Genomic DNA, 23,048 nt, shown 5'->3' with positions numbered 1-23,048 from the left:
CATCTCTTCCAGGAACTAGATTATCATGAGTCTCAGCTGCACATCAGCCACATCCCATCTGGACAAGATTCAAATTAAATCCATCTGAAACTACTGTCATCTGCCTTTAAATTCCCAGAACTCTTTCCTTTTGCCCCCTTCCTGTTCTGTAGCACATTTTCTTCAGGATCTAACCTTTGTGAACATTTTGATGTATGGTTCATAACATCAGGAAAACTGATTTAAGGTACATCTTCAGCTAATTAAATAATTCCCTTCAGGGGCCTTAGGACTACCTGAAGTTTGGTTCTAAGAAGCTTTTTAGAGCCATCAGTGTTTTCTAAATACAAAAAGGTAGAAAAACAAATGATAGCAGTCACCTGAGTAATTCTAAGGTGTGCTGGATTAAGATGAGAATGAACTTTGAAATTGCTATTACAACTTGCATGTCAGCCTCTCTTCATCTTTTTGTTAATTTTGTTTCTTACAGTAATGACTAGAGTAAACATGAACAGGGCCTCAGTTACATATGTAGAGTTTTGTATTGTTATTTCTATAGTGCCTTATATCGTAAATTCTTTTGGAGGCTCTGAAGTGTGTGTTGTCCTGTTTGCAGCCAGTAAGACAAACAAGCATTGTGTACTCTTCAAAACTGTTCTCATAATGTTGCACCTCCTATATGTTGGCCTGCAAGCACTTTACTAATACACAAACCTGTTTATGCTCAAATAAGAGAGAGTTTCCAGATGTGGAACTAAACTGATATGAAGACTGGGACAAACTCAAAATGACTGGAACCATTCCATCCAACACAGGTACAATGTCAGCATAATCCAAGTAAGCTGGGAGTTTAAAATTGCTCAGCAACTTCTTCTGTGAATTGATTCTGCAGATCCACCTTGTTCATATTAGCACTAGAGTGATCCTCCTGGGAAGGGTTGCTGCAACAGGAATGAAAAAATTGTTTACTCATCCTCATGCAAATGTTCAGATACTTGCTTCTGCTTCTCCTTCACCTATCCGTAGGGTTGTGAGAATTTGGGTGGTCCAGCCTCATGAGCATGTAGTGAGATTAGGGTCATGGTGCTTGTAAAGCAAAGATAGGTGCATAGGTACAGAAATGTTGATACTGGCAACTGGCAGCAAGGGAACCTTTTAAGGGTGCATGGCTCTAAGGCCTTTGGCAGGAGCCATACAGTGGTTGCTTGAAGTAGCACCATTTTATTGTCAATACTGCTATCAAAATATGAGTGTTGTTTCTAACTTGATCACGACTGAATGTCTCCTGAATAGTTTGGTACCCTTAGTACTTCTACAAACACAGCTTCAAGGATCCCACCCTAAGGTACATTCTTTTGTCTCCCTTTGTAAATGTTTAATTACTGGCTCACAGAATAATGTTCAGTTGACACAAGAGTTCGCACATCCTGGAATATACATTTCCATTACGTTATGGTCACACAATATTTTATGAATGTTGTATTAGAAGAGATTTAAACATTTTGTATTAAAGGAAAATTCTTGTGAAGCTATACAGTGTTCTCATATTAATATGCAAAATCCCACACAATTATCATCATATTTTAGTGTCTGATAATTAAAATGTAACTTATTAATTCTATAAATATATTCACACATGTAGGAAAAATATAAAAAATAAAACCTCAAAATTCATTTTTCTGCTTTAGAGAAGTTGGACATACAGAAAAGATATTCCTGCATTGTAAATTATACCAATTCATGAAAATATTTGTATTAAATTTCTCTTAGATATGTAACTCTGAGCTCTGCTGAAGTATATCAGAATTCATCACGATACGCCAAGCAAAGCATTCATATTTGTATCGTACCAATACAGCAAATCTAACCCAATGTTCAAAACCCAGCAGAATGCATATAAAGTCTTAACAGTCCTGCCTGACAGGTATCTGTAAATGGTTTGTTTATATGTGTGATAGCTTGTTCCATTTTTAACATTTTTAGCAGAAAACAAGTTAACACTCCAGAGGTGAAAATAAATGTGGAAGTACTTATCAGTTCATGAATGTGTGGGAAAGATGACATTGCCTATGGCTTTCTTATTGTTAAAGTAAGTGTTTTTGTAGATTGTAATTTATCCTCCTGTAAAAGAAAATGCTTTAGAATGTGTCAACATTTTGGCACCAAGTAATTCTATTTCTATTTAGCAAAACTTAAATATGCATTAAAAATATAAGTTCAAATGTTTTGCTCAAAGCCACTCTTCATCTTCTGACACAGAATTTTATTTCTCCTGAACAGAAATGCCATAAATTAAACAGAACTGTGCTATTTTCACTCTTGGGATTTTATTGATAGAACATTTTAAAATTAACAACTTTACTCTTTCAGCACTTAGTTTGATGTTGCTCTACTGAAATTAATCAATTTTTCTATCAACAACTCACAAAGATTGGATTTAGATTTAAAATTAAAAAAGAATAAAAATAATATTTCAGTCCAGTCCATGCTGAGAGGTACACTAAAATCTGTTTTGTCTGATACAGATTTCTAACTTTTGACAATATAGATGATGATGTTTTAATCTAATTTCCACTGAGACTTGATAACCAGCATATTTCAAACTCTGAGGAAAATCTTGTATTCCCCAAAGTGCAAGTTATCAAAGTACTTCGTAGCCGTAACAATAGCCTTTTGGTTTTAATAGCCTAAAAAGCAAATGACATCCGTTGGCTATTTGTTAATTATGTTTTTGAATTGCTTATGGCTACACTAGAGGATATATTCCAGGCTCTAATTTCTATTAATAGATGCCTGCTTTGGACAGTGTAAGAAAAACCCTCTGTTCTATCCAGCCTCATTAAGACAGTAAGTCCTCCTTTTTTTAGATTGTCTACTCTCAATAAAGTACCACAAACTGCTACTCTCCCATAACAGATAAGTAATGCCAATGTGGATGTACAAGGTGTTGTCCTCTAAGTTTTGGGAAATCATTTGTGATTCTCAAGAAATATGGAAGACTAATTAATTTGAGAGCAGTTGTATTTAGTGCTTTCATAGACTTCAGTGTTCTGTAATCCTTCAGAAGTAGGCTAGGTTCAGTTCAAAGGGATATTTATCGCAGTTATTGTAAATGTCTTGAGATTAGACTAGACTGTAGATAACATAAAGTGAGCTTTCTTATTAGGTATGTATTAATTTGTGTTTTGATCATTCGGAAACAATTCAAGTGTAATCAGGGTCTGAAACAAAACCTGTAACTGCGAACTTATAATGTTTACGCAATGTTTTGATAACAACTATTGAATTTCGGAAAGTTCTGACAGGAGTTCAGGTCTGCTTTTGTTTTACCTCTTCAGCTCTACTTAATTAGCTAAAGCAAAAAAAGGGAGACGGGTGTGTAAATTTTCTGCCCAGTTCGAGAACAACTAAGAATATTACAGCTATTCCATATTACAGAAGCTCAAACATAAGCCCCCATCTCCTTCTACACTCAAGGGGAGGAAGACAAACAATTAAGTACCTATTTTCCCATGGGTGTTATCAATAGAAAATATACATTTTGAAAATTAAGAAGACGTAAGTAAGAATGACAATAATTTAATCCTGAAAAAGCTGTAGAATGATCTCTTCAGAAAATGCAACATTGCTGTGATAAAACTACGTATCTTAAAAATTACAGTACTTACTCAAAACCATTACAATTTATATTATTAAATTCATTGCTATCTCCTGTTGTGACTAGGGGATAGCCTGTTAATAAGTCTTATCCTGTTTTTCAAAAATGTCCTTGAACAGCATACACGCACGGCAGACACAAACATTTACATGTTGCAACTCGTGGTACAGATAAAAAAAAATTCCATAAAAACATATTACGTACATATTGACAAGTTGGATAAGAATGTAAAGACTGATCCAGGAACATGTATCTGCTACCTTTGGCACTGAATAAGCCCGACATTACACCTGCCCTGGCTAGGTGAAAGATTGTCTAGATATGAAAAGGCAGAGCAAACACTAACAATGAAGCTTTCATGCGAGGAACAGGAGAACTATGTGGTGAGAGCGTAGGGCAGATAGAAACATCTGCTCAGATGAGCTCTCCAAACGCACAGCGTCAAAGCTAGTTAAACACCTGAAGAAAGAACTGGTGAGAAGTCTACTGCTGCAGGTTTTATTAACAGATTAGACAAACATATGTCATGAATGTCACTAGTGCAGTCAATTTCTCTTGCTCCAAGGTAACGATTACACGCCTTCTCAAAATCTGTTTTCCTTCCTCACCCCTCCCTGCTCCAGTTAATGTTCGTACTATCTTTGTCCACTGATTTTTTTTTAGTCATATTTACTTCTCTAGGTCTTCTTCAGCAATTGGAAGTCAGTTCTATAAATCTACTGCTTCCTTTCAAGAGAGGAAAAGAGTCAAGAAATCTAGACACACTGAATACACAGGCAAAGGTTTTATTCTCTAGTAGTAGGTTTAAAACAGCTCTCTTCCCATAACCTGTGCAACAGGAAGATGTATTCTCCTATCTTTGCCTTATAGTCTCTAAAATCCAGAGTCTTCATGCAGGTATCATTCCTAGCATTCATACATCTTGTGTTTGAATACCATCTACTTAATTTTACATACTTTACTGATGCCTAAATTAAGAATTTAGCTAGCCTATCTTCTCTTCAAAGCTAATAGAAGGAGGCAGGACCCTCTATGGAATGATTCAGACCAGTTGCCTTCTAGAAGTGCTTAGGTCTCTCCACCAATTTCAGGCTGGCTCTGGGAAGCCAAGGCACCTCAGCTGAATGGATGCATTCACTTCATTTGAACTGAGGCTTCTGTTCAGTAAAATAAAGGAATTTCCTCAGAGAATGGGAATGCAAAACTAAAGGACTCTCAGAGTTAACCTTTAACTTGAGTAGTTAATCCAATGTTTTGAATACTTAGGATAGGGAAGTTCCAAGTGTTTCAATAAGAACAGGAGAAGGTACATTGCCAAAGTTAAGATGTAGGGTGTTGGCACTTGGAGGAAGTTCAAGTGGAAGTTCTGGGAGAGACTGTTTTGTTGCTGTCTTTGGATAATTCACTCAGACTAGGTCTGCAGTGTACAACAGACTACCCATAAGGAGAAATGAGGAATACAAGCAGTAAATGTATAGGCATAGAATGGCTTTGTTAGAAGTTATGTGTATGCTTGTGGGTTTGTATGCATGGTGGTGGGGAGCAAAAGAGAGACCTGGCTTTACTGAACGAGTTGGAGAGAGAAGGAAGAAATGAAACAGTCTTAACCCTGACAGGGAAAGAGCTGGAAAGAAAGACTGCACTTTGGTCACAACAACCCCATGCAGTGCTACAGGATTTGGGCAGAGTGGCTTGAAAGCTGTGCAGAGGAAAAGGATCTGGGGGTGTTGATCGACACTTGCCTGAACACGAGCCGGCAGTGTGCCCAGGTGTCCAAGAAGGACTATGGCATCCTGGCTTGTATCAGGAATAGTGTAGCCAGCAGAACCAGGGAGGTGATCATCCCCCTGTACTCTGCTCTGGTGAGGCTGCACCTCGAGTACTGTGTTCAGTTTTGGGCCTCTCACTACAAGAAGGATATCAAGGCCCTGGAGTGTGTCCAGAGAAGGGCTACGAAGCTGGTGAAGGGCCTGGAACACAAGTCCTATGAGGAGGGGCAGAGGGAACTGGGGTTGTTTAGGCTGGAGAAGAAGAAGCTCAGGGGAGACCTTATTGCTCTCTACAACTACCTGAAAGGAAGGTGTGGGGAGCTGGGGGTTGGCCTCTTCTCACAGAAAAGTAGTGATAGGACTAGAGGGAATGGCCTCAAAGTGCACCAGGGGAGGTTTAGGTTAGAAATTACGAGAAATTTATTCTCAGAAAGAGTGGTCAGGCATTGGAACAGGTTGTCCAGGGAAGTGGTGGAGTCACCATCCCTGGGGGTGTTCAAGGAAAGGTTGGACGTGGTGCTTAGGGACATGGTTTAGTGGGTGACATTGGTAGTAGAGTGATGGTTGGACCAGATGATCTTGAAGGTCTTTTCCAACCTTAATGATTCTATTATTCTACTGGGAAAGAATTTCCTCTGCTTCTTTTCCCAAGCAAAAATACCTCTGAGAAAGTGTCTGTTTGATTTAGTTCTCTGAAGATCATTTGGACCCTTGAATCTTTTGACAATAATTTGACAAATGTGATAATACGCCTTTGTTAATTTACCAGACACCACCTTTACCAGACATGAAAAATCTAAGTACAGCATTTCTTTTGTGAAATTAAGAAGATAAGAAATGACTGACAGCCAATTACCTACATTGCTTATAACATTTTTGCCAAATATATATGTGCACCCTCAGCAAGTTTGCAGATGACACCAAGCTCAGTGGTGCAGTCCATACCAAAGAAGGAAGAAATGCCATCCAAAGGGACCTGGACAGGCTGGAGAAGTGGGCCCATGTGAACTGCATGAGGTTCAACAAGTCCAAGTGCAAGGTGTTGCACCTGGGTTGGGGCAATCCCATACAGGAGTACAGACAGGGAGAAGGCTGCTCACTGTAAGCAGCCCTGTGGAGACAGGGGACTTGAGGGTTCTGGTAGACGAAAGGCTCAACATGAGCCAGCAGTGCATGCTTGCAGCCCAGAAGGCCAACTGCATCCTGGGCTGCATCAAAAGAGGAGTGACCAGCAGGTTGAGGGTGGTGATTGTCCCCCTCTGCTCTGCCCTTGTGAGGCCCCACTTGGAGTACTGCGTCCAGGTTTGGGGCCCCCAGCACAAGAAAGATGTGGACCTGTTAGAGCTAGTCCAAAAGAGTGCTACAAAGATGATCAGAGGGCTGGAGCACCTCTCCTATGAAGAAAGGCTGAAAGAGCTGGGGATGTTCAGCCTGGAGAAGAGAAAGCTCCGTGGAGACCTCATTGCGGCCTTTCAATACTTAAAAGGGGTCTTATAAAATGATGGAGAAGGACTCTCTACTCGGGTAGATGATGATAGGACAAGGGGGAATGGTCTTAAACTAAAAGAGGACAGATTTAGACTAGACAGGAGGAAATTCTTCACTGTAAGGGTAGCAAGGCACTGGCACAGGTTGCCCAGAGAAGCTGTGGATGCCCCATCCCTGGAAGTGTTCAAGGCCAGGCTGGATGGGGCCTTGGCCATCCTGATCTGGTGGGTGGCATTGCTGTCTATTGCAGGGGGGTTGGAGTTAGGTGATCTTTAAGGTCCTTTCCAACCTGAGCCATTCTATGATTCTATTATAATTTTCTACTACTGTATGACCTTAATCAGGCTAACAGTCATAATTAAGACAGATATATAATAGATATAAGTTTCAGTGGTTTGTGGGGACAGGACAAGGGGCAATGGCCACAAAATGGAGCACAGGAAGTTCCGCACCAACATGCGAAAGAACTTCTTCACGGTGAGGGTGACTGAGCACTGGAACAGGCTGCCCAGGGAGGTTGTGGAGTCTCCGTCTCTGGAGATATTCAAGGCCTGTCTGAACGCCTACCTGGGCAACCTGCTTCAGGCAACCTGCTTTGGCAGGGGGGTTGGACCCGATGATCTCTTGAGGTCCCTTCCAACCCCTACAATTCTGTGATTCTGTGATAAGTAAATAACCCCCGACTTTCCTGAATAATAAATGCAAAACAGATTTTTTTCAGATCCCATTTCCTAGGCAAAGTTTTAATGCAAAAGGGCTGATATTTTCTTTTCTCTATTTACCCATAGTATCTATGAATTACCAGTGTATGGTTTGATTAGTGTATTGTGATGAAACTCTACAGTTATTTTTGCAAAGTTATTGTTTAGAAGAAAAACTAGTTCAAATTCAGAAAATAAATCTTAGGAAAATAAAGCTGTTGATACCAATTTTCAGACCCATGAACCAGATTCAGAACAAAGCAAAAAAGAATCTACTACAAACCTAGTGTGCAAACCTGACAAGGACTTGCACAGAGGTCACTGTATTATCACAGAGACGGTATGATTAACATAAACATACTGATAATAATTTTTGACCTTTTTTTTTATGGAAAAAAAAAAGTTATGTAACTCAGTAGTAGTCCATTTTTATTAATCAGATTAAAAAAGCAGCACAACATAAATGCAAGTTAGAACTGAAACAATCTCACAACAGAATAATGGAAAAATTAACCAGCAGAATCTGTTTTATCTCAGTATTGTGTTCTTCCTAATATCTGCAGTATGACTCCACTGGTAAAAAATAGTTCTGAAATTTGACCTGCATCCAAGTCAAAATGCAGGTGAAGAAATCAAGAGTGTCTTCAATTGTGTTTAATGTTCACTGTGATGTTTGCCAGATTAAAAACGTGGGTTTTGGTACATCTGGATAGTACAGAAAGAGGGACAGCAACAGCTGCAAAAATTTAAAATGTATTATGAACCATAACTTTTTGTCCTGGATTTCTAAACTTTCTGCCTTTGGCCCTGTCCTTTCCTTCCTGTGAATAGTGAATAAACAAAAAACAAATTTTGTACTGTAGAATTCTCAGTGAATCATATTTGTTAATCAGTTATCTTAAATGAATCTTCATTAATCCACAAAAAGAACATTATTTACAGAAAGAGTAATTTTATCCAGAAATGCAAAATTATGCAAAGTATTCATAGTTTACAGAACAGTTTTAATATGAAGTTATTTTCTAATTTCATTATCCTTAGTGGGAAAATCATTATGGTATATAATATTTTAACATCAGACTAGTGTATTTGCTAAATGTCATTCCTTTTCTTTGGGAACAAATGGATACATTTTATTTTTCCATTGGAAAAAAAAATAAATATCAGAAATCTGAGTAATGCAATAGCTGGGTTAAGCACAATATGTGAATGTATGCAAAATGTTCAGATTATGACATGAAAGTCATAGTTTTTACACAGTGCTGCTAAGTTTTCAGGTAATCATATCAATAATCAAACACCTTTATAAGGTCTTCTATATATTTTAAAATGCCTACACTTTAGTACTAAGACACCACAGTAATCTTTCATAAATTGACAAGACCATTTATTTGTATATAGTTGCCAAATGCCAGAGACGTCTACACTTCATCAACCTCTTGACAGTGAGCCAAGGAATGAGCAGAGTGACAAGCACTGCCATATTTGGCATTTACTTATTTGATTTGGTAAAACAAGAAAACACCTGCTCTCCTACTGGAACAACAAAATTGGTACATTAACAGCCTAACTAAATAGAATAGTTGCAAGTTAGCAAAGTAATGGTTGAATCCATGTTCTAACATATATAGGACTTTTGAAAAAAAATTTTGTTTTGTATATCATATTTCTGAAGTTTGTATTCCCCTTCACACAAAGTATGTTGTGTATAATTTACTTTATAATTTACTTTAATAGTTGTATTTATAATTTAAAATGTACCAGGAGTTCTCCTAAAATAATGAACTAACAACAATGCCCATGGATGGACAGTTCTGTTGCATGTGCCAGTATATGTTTATCTGAAGAACAAAAGCTGTAGGATTAAATACAAAAACCCTGTGTGAATCTTAAAAGAATCTTATATGGAGTCCACTGACTATGGCTCACAATTAGGCTCAAATGCTAAAAAAATAAATCCAGGGAATTTCAATGTAAGCATCATTCATCAATTCTATTTTCAGTTTCTATTAAATACATTTTCTTACAAAAAAGAATATCTAAATAAACGACTCCAGTAAAAACATTTAAACATGTCTGGTGAAACATGAAATATTTCAATCCAGAACTCTGAAACTCCTCTTTAGCTACCATTCGTTTACCTTATTTTTCCATGTGCCAAATTGCAAAATAATTTTTCAACAGGGATCTCTTGTAGCAATCTACCTCTCTTTCATATAGTGATTAAACGAGCTGCTTGACCATAGTGGATCTGGACAACTTTAATGCTGAGTACTCTTTTCAGTGCTTCATGGAACAGCAAATGAGATAAATACATACTTCCGTGATTTGCTAAGTTGGTGATCTAGCTATGTAAATTAAATATATATATTATACATGTGTATTTCAATACACTACAAGTCATTAAAGAAATTTTTAAAATGCAGTGGCCTAGAGCACTACTGAATACTGAATATTATCATCTGGAATCTGATACCTTTCAACCTGCTAAAACACAAACTATATTACTGGACGAAGGCCAAAATGAAAGACAGAAACAAAAGAAGATAAGGAATATAAAACAATATACTATCAATAACTTTAGGAGAAGTTATTAGATAGGAATTTGAAATTTCACTTGTAAATCAATCAATACAATGATAGAATGGAAGTATGTTCTGTTCCAAGATGTGTCTTTGTTACATGAGGTAGCTTGTCATACAAAGAATGATGTTGTGACATTTGTAATTATGGGGTCGACCAGGAGGACAAAAGCAATGAAGAATCAGTTATCACTCCTACTTAAAACAAAAACAAACAAACAAACAAAAACACTAAAAATTATTTTAAAAGATCATACCATACACTGTAAAACTATTGTGTGCTATCAGAATAAAGAGATAACAGGAAACATTCAGCAATGCAAAAAAGCAAATCTAGAGATTTTTGCATATTGATGTTCTAGTTGATAAAGGATAACCAGATTCCCTCACAATTAGAGGATATGCAGAGACAGCTGCAGGGAAGTATTTCTACTGCATTTCCTTCCAGCCCATTCTGAAAGATTAAGGAGTGTCTATGATATTAATTCCCTTTGACATAAATGGGCGATGACAATAGGCTGCAATGTGTGGGGGTGATGCTTGCCATATGTTTTTTGACACAATTGAAGTAGCTATTTTTGAAACTGGATAAAACAGGAGTTTTACAATGTGACACATGGGATAGAAATGACTCTAGTTACAGCAGTAGTTCTCCCTCTTGGTCTAGATGAACTGTTTACAGGATGTCTTCAAGATATGAACTGGTTAAATGATCAAAACAGGAGCATGTTGGTATCTGTACAGCTCAAGTTTTATGCAACTTTTATCAAGGGAGAATAAAATCAAAAGTACAGATTCTCTTTTGAACATGCCTACCATCATTTGAGTCAGATTTTGAGCTGCCAATTTAGTTTTCCAGAATTTATAAAGATACCTGATAGGCACTTTTGCATTGCCAATGGTGTTGTGCCAATGCAGTCACGATAAAAGATCTCTGAACTGTTTCATTATAAAATGACTGGCTTATGGTCCCAGTGGCTATCTGAGCAAGATCATCAGAGGTCATGCTTCCTTTGCTAATTCCCTTCTTTTCTTAACCAAGCAGCCACCACCTTCCTCTGAACAGAGATATTTTCCTAGAACCAAAAGCATTGTATGAAGTAAGAAAATGCAAACGCTGCCTGAAAATGTAGCCTCTAAGAGTGGCCAGTGTCAGGATTGAGCATGGGGAAGTTTAGAGTAGCAATTAATAAACTGACCTGGGAAGAATTTTTTTCTAATTGCTTATATTCTGACAGAAACATATTTAGATCTTTAAAATTTTATTTTACCTGAAAAATGCTGATGTTTTTACTGGACATTAAAATGGCTAGTCCTTTCTTCCAACCTACCTAAGCATATCACATCTGCATCAATAAGTTAATTATGCTGTGTCATTACTTTTTAATTTCATTGATTATCCTATTCTGTTAGAAAAGTAGACAGTACCTCTGTGTTTTCTCTCTTCCATGGCCTTCTAGCATTTTGCACACATCTACCAAGTCCCTTTCTATCTGACCTCTCTAAAGAACCACAGGCTTCTCAGTCTCTTATTTCCCTACCTCTAAGTACTTTTATTCCCCTAAAAATGGAAACCTCTGTCTACCACTGTTTTTTTTTCTTAAACAGACTAATCAGAACTGTGTCTATGTTATTTAAAACATAGGTGGGTGACTGCTTGAATCTTCATAAACATTAAATTTTCTTAGGTTTCCCAGGAACCATCCATTCAGGTCACCCTAAAATTATCATAGGAAAAAAAAATAGTTCAAAAATATTTTTAGGAAGAAAAATGTTTCTAACAAGTGATTCTAACCTATATAAAGATACAGGGCTACATATATATATATATATATTTATTGTAATTCTTTGGTGTGATAGTCTTCATAGTCCAGTGGTAAACTCTTTGAATGGTTTCAGGTGAGTCACTATCTAAGCATTTAAAGTCTTTAAGAGCACATACGAAAACACCCCAAGAAAAAAAAGAACACTACGCCACAGTATTTAGGCATTGTTCAGGAATACAATAAATTATACAGCAACTTGTCCTGCCAACATATCTTAAAAAGCTACACAAAGGACCCACAACTAATATCTGTAATGCAATCTGAAGTTCTAAGATAAAGACTGAAAGCAAGGGAAAAACAAGTACATTACGACAAACCTTTTTTCAGCTCCCACTGCTTATAAGATTATAATGGATTTGACTGCCACTGGTATTAGTAATTTCCCAGATGAATCTGTGGGTGGAACAAAAATATAGAAATGAAAACTGAAAGGGCATTGTATGTTTAAAATATCCAACTCCACTTACACACCATAAATTTGATTCAAGCTGTCATCTTTCCGTGCCTCAGTTTTCTCCTTTTTGAAACAAGTCAGAAGACTATGCTCTTTCACTTCTCTTCAACTTCTTTCTTCTTTCTTCTTTCAACTTCTCCTAGTTCTTAGTTCCCTTGTCTTCCTACATTCATATCCTTTTCTGAAGATGAAGAGGGAGAAATCATTATTAAAACTGGTTACTATGAAATATACTTGGTTGTGTACCACTGGTTATACTCCTAAGTGCCATCACTCCAAAGACCATACGCATGCTTGGACACAAGTTCCATATGCACCCATCCTCGGTGATGCAGTAAAGGTCTGTCTTCCTTGACCAGTCACCTAGAATCTCATCTCTTGCTGTCTAACAAACTTCATAACCAAGACAACTACATGACATACCTCCCGAAGTATTTGAATATTAATTAATATTGAAAGGTTATTGATGAGGTACGATAGAAGTAATCTACCTTTCTCATATTCTTAATTTCCTGAAGGTTAAATTTTAAACTCTTTAAACCATAACTCATGAACCAACATGAAAAAATGTATAATGAGTAAATATATAACATTTTATGCTGGTGGTATATGGGAGACTTTTAATTTGTCCTTTTAGAGGAAGGTATAAAGATTTCCATTCAAACAATGACACTTCTTACTCCAGACTGTACTACTTAGTTTTAAGTGGCAGAGGTTATCGTGCTGTACTTTGTGAAATATGTTTATGGCATCTATGAGTGAGAACCTGGAGCACAATTCTGCTTTTCTAACCATCTTCAACAGCATCATAGAATTAATAAGTATCCATCTCCTTGGCATAAATTTGGCATAAGACACGAATGAAAAATTCTTGTAGAGCAGGAATATATAGGACGTGAATCTCTCTGGCAATGCCTAGTCAGCTTGCCACTCTTATTAAAATGCATGTTTGGACTTCTGCTGGAGAGCACTAAATCACAAATATAACTGAATGTGACTTAACTTTTATAAGGTTCACATACAAGACTTGGCAAGTTTAAGCTGTTGGAGTGCTATATAGAAGGAGTACACTGATTCCACAAAAATATAATGCAAAAAAATTATAATTGAGATATGACTGGAATCAAGTAACAGAAGGCAACAACAACAAAAATCTTAAGACTCATACTAGTAGTTACATTCTACAATCAAGTCATGACAGTTTGGAACTGTTATGAGGGGTGGTAAAATTGTTTGAAGAGCCATGGTCAAGAAATGGTAAAGTAAGTCTACACAAAACTGTCAGCCTCACTTGGACTAGAAAGGTTGTGAATGCAAAATGACATCCTATTAATTTTTATACCTTCTATTAGTTGTGGATTGTTTAAGATTTTCTTGTTTTCCTGCTTTTGAGAAAAGTTTTATAATCATCCAGATGTTTTTCATCTAAAGAGTTGATCAGTATTTAAATCATTTATTTGCCTCATTATTCGTCTGACAATTTTCTTAATAAAGGTAACACAGAAATTAGTAGGAAAACGTGACATGGATAGATCACTTATCTACTTCTTGGTGCAGGAAACAGCATTAGCACAAACTTAAGAAGGAAATGATAAAAATACTTGTCAGAGAAGCAAAAAGATATGTAAATGGCAAAGCAAATTCAAGTGTGTCACAGTGACAAAAGATGGTGGGCCTTTTAAAAAAAAATTACAATATCTGAAAGTAACAAAGGGTACTACCCAAACGAGAAGTCCTTTATGCTAAGCTATGTGACAATGTCAGCCTGCGGAGCCACGGAGCGCCTCGCAGAGCCTGTGGCCAGAGGGGAGCCCACCCTGTGCCCTGCACCAGCTGCTTCCAGGCTGAACTGGGGGCCAGTGGCCTCCCTGAGGCCTGCCCAAGGAGGAGCAGAGGGCACGGTGGCCGGTGGCGGCCCGAGTGTGGGGCTCCAAGGGGTGAGTGCCGTGCCCAGGCCCTCCCAAGGCTACCCCAGGGAGCCTCAGCCCCGTGTCCCATGGCTGTGGCCTGGCCATCAGTTGGGCCTGGTGATAAGGAGAGGTGCCAGTGGCCTGCTCACTCTGAGCTGGCATCATATTCTTCTTCACACACTTTATTTCTTACCTTTTCTTTTTGTTTGTTTTTTACCTCTATAGTTTTACCAACTGGTTGCTCAACAGTACGAATAAATGGTGTCATGGTATTTCTTGGAAATGCTTAGTAGTTTTCCATGAGATTAACTGAGGAAACTCCTAAACTAATGTGTTATTATAAGGCATGATAAAAACTATGTTTTCCAAACACTGAACAAAGTGGGCAAGATGAAAGAGACAAAAAGGATGGCCCTAACATTGGTAGCCTGTGTAGTTGGTAGCCTCCACTCAATTTGTACTGAGGGTTTATAGAACATCAAAGAAAATAAGTTAATGGACTAACAGTGATAATAGGAGTTAAAAGAAAAGGGCTGCAAATTAATTGTGTAAAATAGAATGTGGTTAGCTGGCTTGAGTTTCTGGAAATACAGATGTCTTGCCTGGTGGGCAGCTGGCCAACCCACTCCCCTAGGCTTCCTTATAAAGTGGATGTCTACTGCAAAGGGCATCCATTTCAGAAGCTAATGAATGGGATTCAAAGATGGGAAAGTTATTTTTATCTTCAAGAAACATGATTAAATAAACAAGCAAAAAATGCCACTTTGAAAATGGAAAACGAGAAACAGAAATCACTTAGGTACACTCCTGAAGGGTAAAACAGTTCCTCGTCCCTGCATTCTGCCTGTTTCCTGTATATATTGAGAACCATCTCCAGCTGAACATTTGAGATAACTTCTTGCACTTTATTCTAGAGAGCAAAGAGATGAACTAAAGAAGGAACTGGGTCATGTAAAATGGACTTCGTTCATGCAGAAGTGTCAGGGAGGAAACATCTAAGTAGGTTCATAGCTCAGGAAGAAATGAAATTGAAGGATCTCTGGTGAGAGAGTGTGTGATGTCCATCCTGAGCTACCTGGCTGTAATCTGCATGTAAGCTTTAGAATCAAAATTAGTACTCTGGTCTGGACTGAACAGTTATTGAGCATTCAGGCTGTCCACTTTACATTTCAGCAGAGACTCAACAGTTCCCTGCAGCTTTGTCTACTATAAACTTGCTTAGAGACTCAGACACGGAAATGACTAACACTAGAAACAAAATGAAAAAGGTTTAATGAAGAACATCACTTTGAAGATAAATCAGGCTGGACAAAACAGTCTGTTTGTTTGTATTTATATTTACATTTCCAGAATTGTTGCAATATGCTCACCTATGTTCTCTGTGGATCTTGATGGAACTTCCTATAACCACAGCAGATTAATATAGCAAATGCTATCCCCAGCCTGAGTAATTTATTCTTCCTAATGCGTATACACACCATATACAAACTACAGTTTTCAAATGTCAGTCAAAAACAGGAATGAGTCAGGCATTTAATACTCTGGATGATATATGATAATTAAACACCATAATTATAAGAATTTGACATTTAATCTCATTTTGTCACATGGAGACCTTGGCAATGGTTTCTAGAGGCTGTGGGGGTTTGCTGGGCTTGCCTGAACTGATATGGCCGTGAGAAGAAATTCATTCCCTTAGATACAAAGACAACTAGAACTTTAAAGATAAAAGTGCACCCTAAAACTAGACATGAAAGCTCACAAACTCAGGCAGGGAGCAAGTGCTGAATCTCCTTCTTCCAGTTACCAAAAAAGCATGGCATCTTGCAAAAATTTCCATTTCTGTATGGATATGAGGTATGACCACCACCTTGCTCCCAAGTAAATGCACTGTTAATATAGTATTAAATATTGAAGTCTGTTGAAGGAGCCATCCAAAATCTCTGGAATGTCAGTCTTCAAATACATTAGAAATATCTAGAATCCTTTTGGAGGTACTCTTGTTAACACTTGGTTAGTTAAAACACAGCAGTGCAATGAAGTGTGTGTTAGGGCAGTGGAATAGTGAAGACACACAGGGACACATCAAAAACACAGACAGAACAAGCAAGGCCCCTGAAACAGATTGTTCCTCCGACACATATGGCTGGCAGTAAAAGGGCTTCATTTCTTAGCATCTTAATCATAGGCTTTGTCTGGCGGCCTTTCAGAAGTGTTGCTGCAATTACCTTTTTTTCTTGTAAGCTAGGATTAGTATAATACAAATACAGGTAAATTGCCACGTGACGATACAGTATTTGTCAGGATTTCATCCAGATTTCTGAGAAAGGCAGTATTACTGCACACTTGGATGAACACCTGCAATAATTACAAAGGACACAGTAAACAGCGGGGTAGCAGAACACCATTATAAAGTGTACCTCTACTTGTTATGGAACAGGAAGCTAAAAAGAAGGAGGGAAAGAAGACACAAGAAACAGAGGAAGAAAAAGGACAGATTAGGCCATGTGTTGACTGAGAAAATATAACATGGAATCATGGTGCAGAAACAAAATTTTTAGATGCTAACAATGACTGTATCAAGGAGCAACTAGTTAGGTAGTATAGAAGAGGACAAACAATCTTCATTGTGGTTCAAGCAGCACACGGGTCCTGTTTCAGAATTCTAGCGCTGAAGAATTGCATTGCAACAGTGACTATAACTTCCCCTGAAATTATATCCTTGCCAAGAAAAAATAAAATGCACAAAGGCCCCAAATTCACCAGATCTGTGTTCAACACAATAAAACACATAACAAGGAAGCCTATCAAAGACCAAGATGGATAGGAGACCTAAAATAGCTAGGTTCTTGCAGCTGGTAATTGCTGAAAAATTCCATGTTAGAGAGAGCAAGGAAATTTATACCACCAATCAAGAATGACCTAAGAAAAGCAGAACTGAAGCTGGCACAGCTAGACAGTAGGAATAAGGCAAGCTACTAGAAGTCATCCTCTGAAAAGCTGAAGTTATGTCCAAACATATAAAACAAAAACAAAACCACCAACAACAAAAAATCATACGCATAACAAGCCTACCCAAACAGAATCTGCAGGAAAATAAAATAGTAGGATACTATCTCTCACACTTATCTGGAACAGCAAGCCTGTCAAGAGTCTAAATCTTGATGAGAAAAAGATCACTGCAAGAAGATAAAGCTGTATCAGGCAGCCAAAATGAGTTGTCATCTCCCTGCGCTGTGGAAGAGGTATGAGAGGTTCCTCTGCTGGAACTCTTTGCAAGGGGTGAATAGGAGGGTTCTGCATGAACAGCAACAAAGCACCAGGTCCAAATGGCACTCAACCCTAAGCTCTAGAGGAACTCAGTGATGAAAGTGCTGAATTATTAACTCTCTTAAAACTAACTTTGGGCCTGAGGACACGAACTTTGGAAATAAGATATCTATTTTTAATAATTTGAGGGGAGATCTGTAGATCTACAGGCTTGTAAGTCTGTATCAGACTTAGAGGTTGTTATCAGACAATCTGAGAAACTGTAATAAAGCACAGAATCAGTGACCATATTGGTAAATATCACTTCTGGGGTGTCCTGAATCTTCTCATTTTTAATGTTACTCCTGGGAGTTTTGGAGTCTCCTAATGAATTTGTCAAAATTGGTAGCATTCACAAGCCTGTGGGTAAAGATTTGTTGAAAGCATTTATATGTTTTTCTGAAACACAGTCAATAAGGTATCTTGTCAAAGACTCTTACGGAAACTAAGGAGCCTTGAAGTAAGATGGATGGTCTGTGTTTTGATAAATAGCTGGTTTCAAATTAGGAAAGAGAATAGAACTAAGTGGTCTGTTTGCACAATGAAAAGAGATCCTCAGTGGACTCTCAAGTTGGACGACTGTTTGTGCATCTCAAAAGGGATCCAGTAGAACTACAGCAGCACAAGGATGTGTGGAACAGCATCCATAGGTGAAAGGAGTTCACTACAATTCTTCTGCTTGGGAAAGAGGCAAGTGATCTAGTGAGAGTCTAGATACCAACCATAACAGTCATAACGTCATAAAGAGTTTGTGTTTTCCTGTATTTCATACTGGGTATCAAGTGAACGCTATGGAGTATCCACTGAAGATGGCAAATGGCAGATTGCAAGCAAAAAGGGATGCTTAGATGTGGAAATCCCTGCCAAAGGACGTTGCAGAAAGTTAACATTTTAATATCAGGAGGAAAAACAGACAAGTTCATGGAAGAGAAAGCACCTCTGCCTTGCCTAATCCCTTAGTCACAATGTCTTGGAGGCTGGGAAGGTACCCGCAAGACCAATGCTTGCACTGCTCTTAGTCTTTCCTTGGTGGCCACTGCTTCAGGCTGGTGACTGGACTAAATGAACTCTTTATCTGACCCACTACAGTTCTTCTGTTTTGGTGTTCTTATGTTTTAGGTTCATAGGATGTTAGACTCCTTAGTAATGCTGACAGCCATGCCAACGGGCCATTCAGTCCTCCAGCCCTCCAGTCAGAAGGGTTTATCTGGTGACAAGTTGCATCTCTGGTAATAGTAAGCCAGTTCCATCTGGTATTCCTTCTGTGTGTGTGTGTGTGTATTATATATGTCTACATAAATAATAATCTAATGTTCTTTAGTTTCTAAACTACCAAAACCTAATTTGGAACTTTCACTAGTGCTTTTACATCTTTGACAGGACACTGAAACCCTCCACAGTTCCTCCCTCCACACTTTGTAAATAGTAATAATATTTGGTGGTAAATAATCTTACCTAGTATTACAGTAATTTATTCCTTGCTTTTATTTAATGTGTTGGTTTTGTTTTGTTCACCAATGACACCCAGACTCTACTATGTTAGTGCTTCAAATAGTGCTATGCCATGAAATGTTTACTTGAGAGCTTAATGTGAATATCCTTCACAATTTTTTTCTTCAAAGTGTATTTTTTGGAATCAATGACACTTGACTTAGCAGTCTGATCAGGGAGTGCATGCCTTCTATTCCCACTTACTGTTGCAGATTCCCTCACCTTTCTCACAGGTGATGTGAAGTCCCAGGACCTTTATGAAGACTTGGTCCATTTACTCGTGTGTTTCCTGTATAACGGTATTTAATCTCTTCCATGCTTTCAGTTCTGAGTGGTCTGTATTTTCTTTATTGATCTTCTTTCTGTTCTTGGGTCCTCTGTTTCCTTGTCTTTTGTTGGGACTGTGGTGGTATCCCCATGTCTTTGCTTCCTTCACAGCCAGTATTCATCATCATCTCACATCACATGTGAGGGGTGCACACAACAAACTTCATTTGCTATGAACGCCATAGCCTGTCATTTCCTCTAATTCCCATAAGGGTCTCCCTCATGCGGATTCATGTGCCCCTACTCCTTTCTCATTAGGATGATGTACTCTTCTCTCCTATGGCTTTTCTATGCCCCATTTTCTTCTCACTTTCCACCCAATTCCCTCTTTCTGCTTCTCAGAAGGAGCCCCTTCTTGAAGCTTGAAAGGCAGGGGCTCCATCTGCCACCTGTTCAACTCAGACCAGTGGTTTGGCTGCCCTCAGTGTGACTGAGACCCACAATCCCTCAATTCTGGGAATGTAGAATTGCAGGACTAGCTAAAAGTTCAAGCAATCCTTTACAAGACAGAGGAGGAACTGGCATTTAGCAGGCTGTAGGCCTTGCAAGTGTAGCCCGTACATATCTAAACATACCCACAGAAAACTGATTTAAAATAGTTAAGTGTCATAATATAACCCCATTGTACCTATGAGTATGGGAGCTAGTAGAAGCTGCTCAACTCCTTTTTTGTTATTAATACAGAGAATTGATGGAAATCACTAATGACCATTTCCAAATCTATATTGCTTCCAAGCCCCTTACCAGAGGATAAATTTTCTGCAGGTGTGGATCACTCAGTGTTTATGTCTGCTTATGCAAAACATATGCTGGAGGATTTTCTTTTCAACTATTCAAGTGCTGTTTGCTCTCCATTCTGATGTCCTTTATTCTGACTTTTTATCACCCACTGTTTTTCAAGTTCTTGCCTATTGGCCAAAGCCAAAATTGCCCCATGGTTTAACCTTTTACTTTCCAGTTCTCTGATTTTCATGTTTGTGCTTTACACTCTGAAAATTTCCCAAACTGTTTCTTGTAATGTTAGTCTCTAGAGCTTTGGAGTCTATTAAGAAACATCTCAAAAAAAAAAAAATGAGGTGTATGATTTCTGTTCTTTTGTAGAATAGTGTTTGAATAGGAAACACTCACAAAAGGACCAGTGTACCCATCTTTTCAACCTACTGAAGTGTCCTCAACTCTTTTAGGCACTCATCTATAAAACTGAAAAGCTTCTTCCTCTAAGTAATTGTTGTTAAGAAAGAAAAGCAAGCTTTGTTTTAAAACTCCAGTCCTTTTTTATTGGATTATGTCACCAAATTTGTTGTGAATTCAAGTAAAACATTAGAGATATGGTGAGCTACAAAACGAATGTTGGCCATCAGACTTTGCTAGGCAGAAAGGAAAAACATTAAAAAAAAAAGCATACAAACAAATAAAAAAAAAACAGGAAAAAAATTGACTGGAACCAAGAAATACAAACCAAAATGTTTGTGAAGTAAACTGATGCCACTGCTTGACGGCACTAAGTTAAGTAAATGTTTTGAATGTTAGCTGAATGATTTTTAATTACTAAAGAAGGTGCTTTTTGGTGTGTGGGGGGGGGGTGGACAATGGTCAATGATGACACTGTTGCCTAACTCTTCCACTATTCTGTAAGCTATTACCTTCAAGAATAAGGAAAATAACAATAAATGATGAGTTGGCTGGTCTGTTAATTTCTTACTGTGGAAGCAGGAGGATTTTGTGTAACTGAGATTCGTTCGCCTTTCAGTCTCAGAAGTAACTTAATGGATTATCCAGACACCTGCACTCGACTGGGGCAGGAGAAAAGGTCAGAAAGGTTGCATTTTTAAAAAAATTAAAGAAGGAGTACTCTTTTAGGGAAAGAATACCTTTGAAGAGAGTAGGGGGAAAGGCTCGCAGGACAGGACACAGGAGAGGACATTACCGACACCAAACTACGCAGGGAGAAGCGCGTTACGTGAACAATTTCACAGTGCCCTCGGAGGCTGGGCGGCGAAAGGTGCACTTCAGCGCTCATCTCCCATCTCCGCGCTCGCCCGTCCGAGCCCCACACCCTCCCACACCCTCCCGCCTTCAGCGAGCCGCCGGAGACCGAGAGGAGCGAAAAAAAAGCGGGAAAAAAAAGCGAAAAAGGCGAAAAAGCGACGCTGGGGGCAGCGGCAGGCCCGGGGCGCTGGACACCCGCCACCTGCGGCGGGCCGCTCCTGAGGCGGCTGCAGGGCCGCCGGGCTCCTCTCGCGAGACGCGGCCCCGGCCGGGCGGGCTCCGTGCGGCTGCCTCGGGCCGGGGGGACGCGGCCCCGCGCCCCGGTGCCGGTGGGGGCGGATGCGGCGCCCTCCGCCGCCGCTGACGGCCGGGAGGAGCCGGCAGCCGCCGCCCTGCCCGCCGGCGCTCCGCGGGGCCGCGCCTACCGAGGGCGGGCGGAGCCTGGCGGTGCCGGCGGCCTCCCCGCCGAGCCGCGAAGCGAGCGGGCGCGGCCGGGCCGCTTCGCCTTACAGTTCCTAACCGCCACCGCCAACACCACCACCGCCACCGCCCGCCCCTCCTCCCCGGCCGGGATCTCCCGGCGCCGCTTCCTTCCCGGCGCCCCCGCGGGGCCCGCGCGGCGCTGTCGGGGCGGCGGGGAGGCGCCGCCGCGTAACGGGCGCGATCGGGGCGAGGAGAGGAGGGAGGAGGAGGAGGAGGGAGGCGAGCGGCGGCAGGAAGGCGGGGAGCGGCGGGCAGGGAGGGAGGGAGGGAGGGAGAGGGAGAGGAAGGGGGCGGCGGCGGCGGCGGGGGTCGGGCGGGGGGCGGCGGCCGGCCCGGCGGCATCATCACCTGGCGCTGCGGCGGGGCGGCGCCTGGCGTTGTCTGCGGCGCGCTGCAGCCGCCGGCGCTGGTTGGCGGCTTAAAGCAGCGGAGCCGCCGCCGCGAGGGGCGGTCAGAGCAGACGGGGCCGCTGCCGAGCGTAGTGCTCGCCCGCGGGCAGCCATGGAGGGGAAGCAGCAGCAGCCCGGCCTCGCCGAGCTGAAGGTGCCGGGGGCAGTGGGTGAGGATCAGCGCTGCGAAGAGGGGAAGGATGCGGGCACGGCCGGCGGCGATGCGCTGGGCAGACCGCTGGGACCCACGCCGAGCCAGAGCCGCTTCCAGGTGGACCTGGTGGCCGAGGCCGCCGGGCGCCCGGTCGAGGCGCCCCGCAAGGCGAGCGGGGAAGGCGGCGCGGCGGGGAAGGGCGGCGAGGAAGCCAAGGGCCGCTTTCGGGTGAACTTCGTGGACCCGTCGGCCGGCGACGAGAGCCCCGGCGAGCCCGGCGGCGGCAGCTCGGAGGGCGCCAACGTCAGCTTCCAGAACGGCGGCGACACGGTGCTGAGTGAGGGCAGCCTGCACTCGGGCGGCCACCACCACTACTACTACGACACCCACACCAACACCTACTACCTGCGCACCTTCGGCCACAACACCATGGACGCCGTGCCCCGCATCGACCACTACCGGCACACGGCCGCCGACCTGGGCGAGAAGCTCATCCGGCCCAGCCTGGCCGAGCTGCACGACGAGCTGGACAAGGTGAG

At 40.7% G+C, this 23,048-nt stretch overlaps 2 protein-coding genes across 7 annotated transcripts in view; both read left to right on the top strand.

Moving 5' to 3' along the window:
* Nucleotides 1-18,918, top strand: part of LOC308186143 (uncharacterized protein) — a gene marked incomplete at its 5' end in the record, with an annotated part of 39,130 nt that extends 20,212 nt beyond the window's left edge. Inside the window, 2 exons of one of the 4 annotated variants that reach the window (XM_080575153.1) lie at nt 1,963-2,068; nt 2,769-2,781. In XM_080575153.1, coding sequence (XP_080431279.1) covers nt 1,963-2,023 — 61 coding nt within the window. In that variant the 3' untranslated portion in view covers nt 2,024-2,068; nt 2,769-2,781. Of the gene's footprint in view, nt 1-12; nt 2,826-18,795 lie in introns of those variants that run through there. The other 3 variants (XR_013943922.1, XR_013943923.1, XM_080575154.1) reach the window with 3 other exon arrangements.
* A 3,388-nt stretch (nt 18,919-22,306) lies between these two features.
* SLC12A2 (solute carrier family 12 member 2) overlaps nt 22,307-23,048 on the top strand; it is a 62,755-nt gene continuing 62,013 nt past the window's right edge. For 2 of the 3 annotated variants that reach the window (XM_080575099.1, XM_080575100.1), the window contains exon 1: nt 22,329-23,043. In XM_080575099.1, the coding sequence (XP_080431225.1) occupies nt 22,468-23,043 (576 nt within the window). In that variant the 5' untranslated portion in view covers nt 22,329-22,467. Of the gene's footprint in view, nt 23,044-23,048 lie in introns of all 3 variants that reach the window. The other variant, XM_080575101.1, reaches the window with a different exon arrangement.

The sequence above is a fragment of the Anser brachyrhynchus genome (genome assembly GCF_964034855.1).
Source record: "Anser brachyrhynchus genome assembly, chromosome: Z".
In the NCBI taxonomy this organism is placed as follows: Eukaryota; Metazoa; Chordata; class Aves; order Anseriformes; family Anatidae; genus Anser; species Anser brachyrhynchus.
Note: the sequence above shows the minus strand (reverse complement) of the source record. Positions and strands in the feature narration are given on the sequence as shown.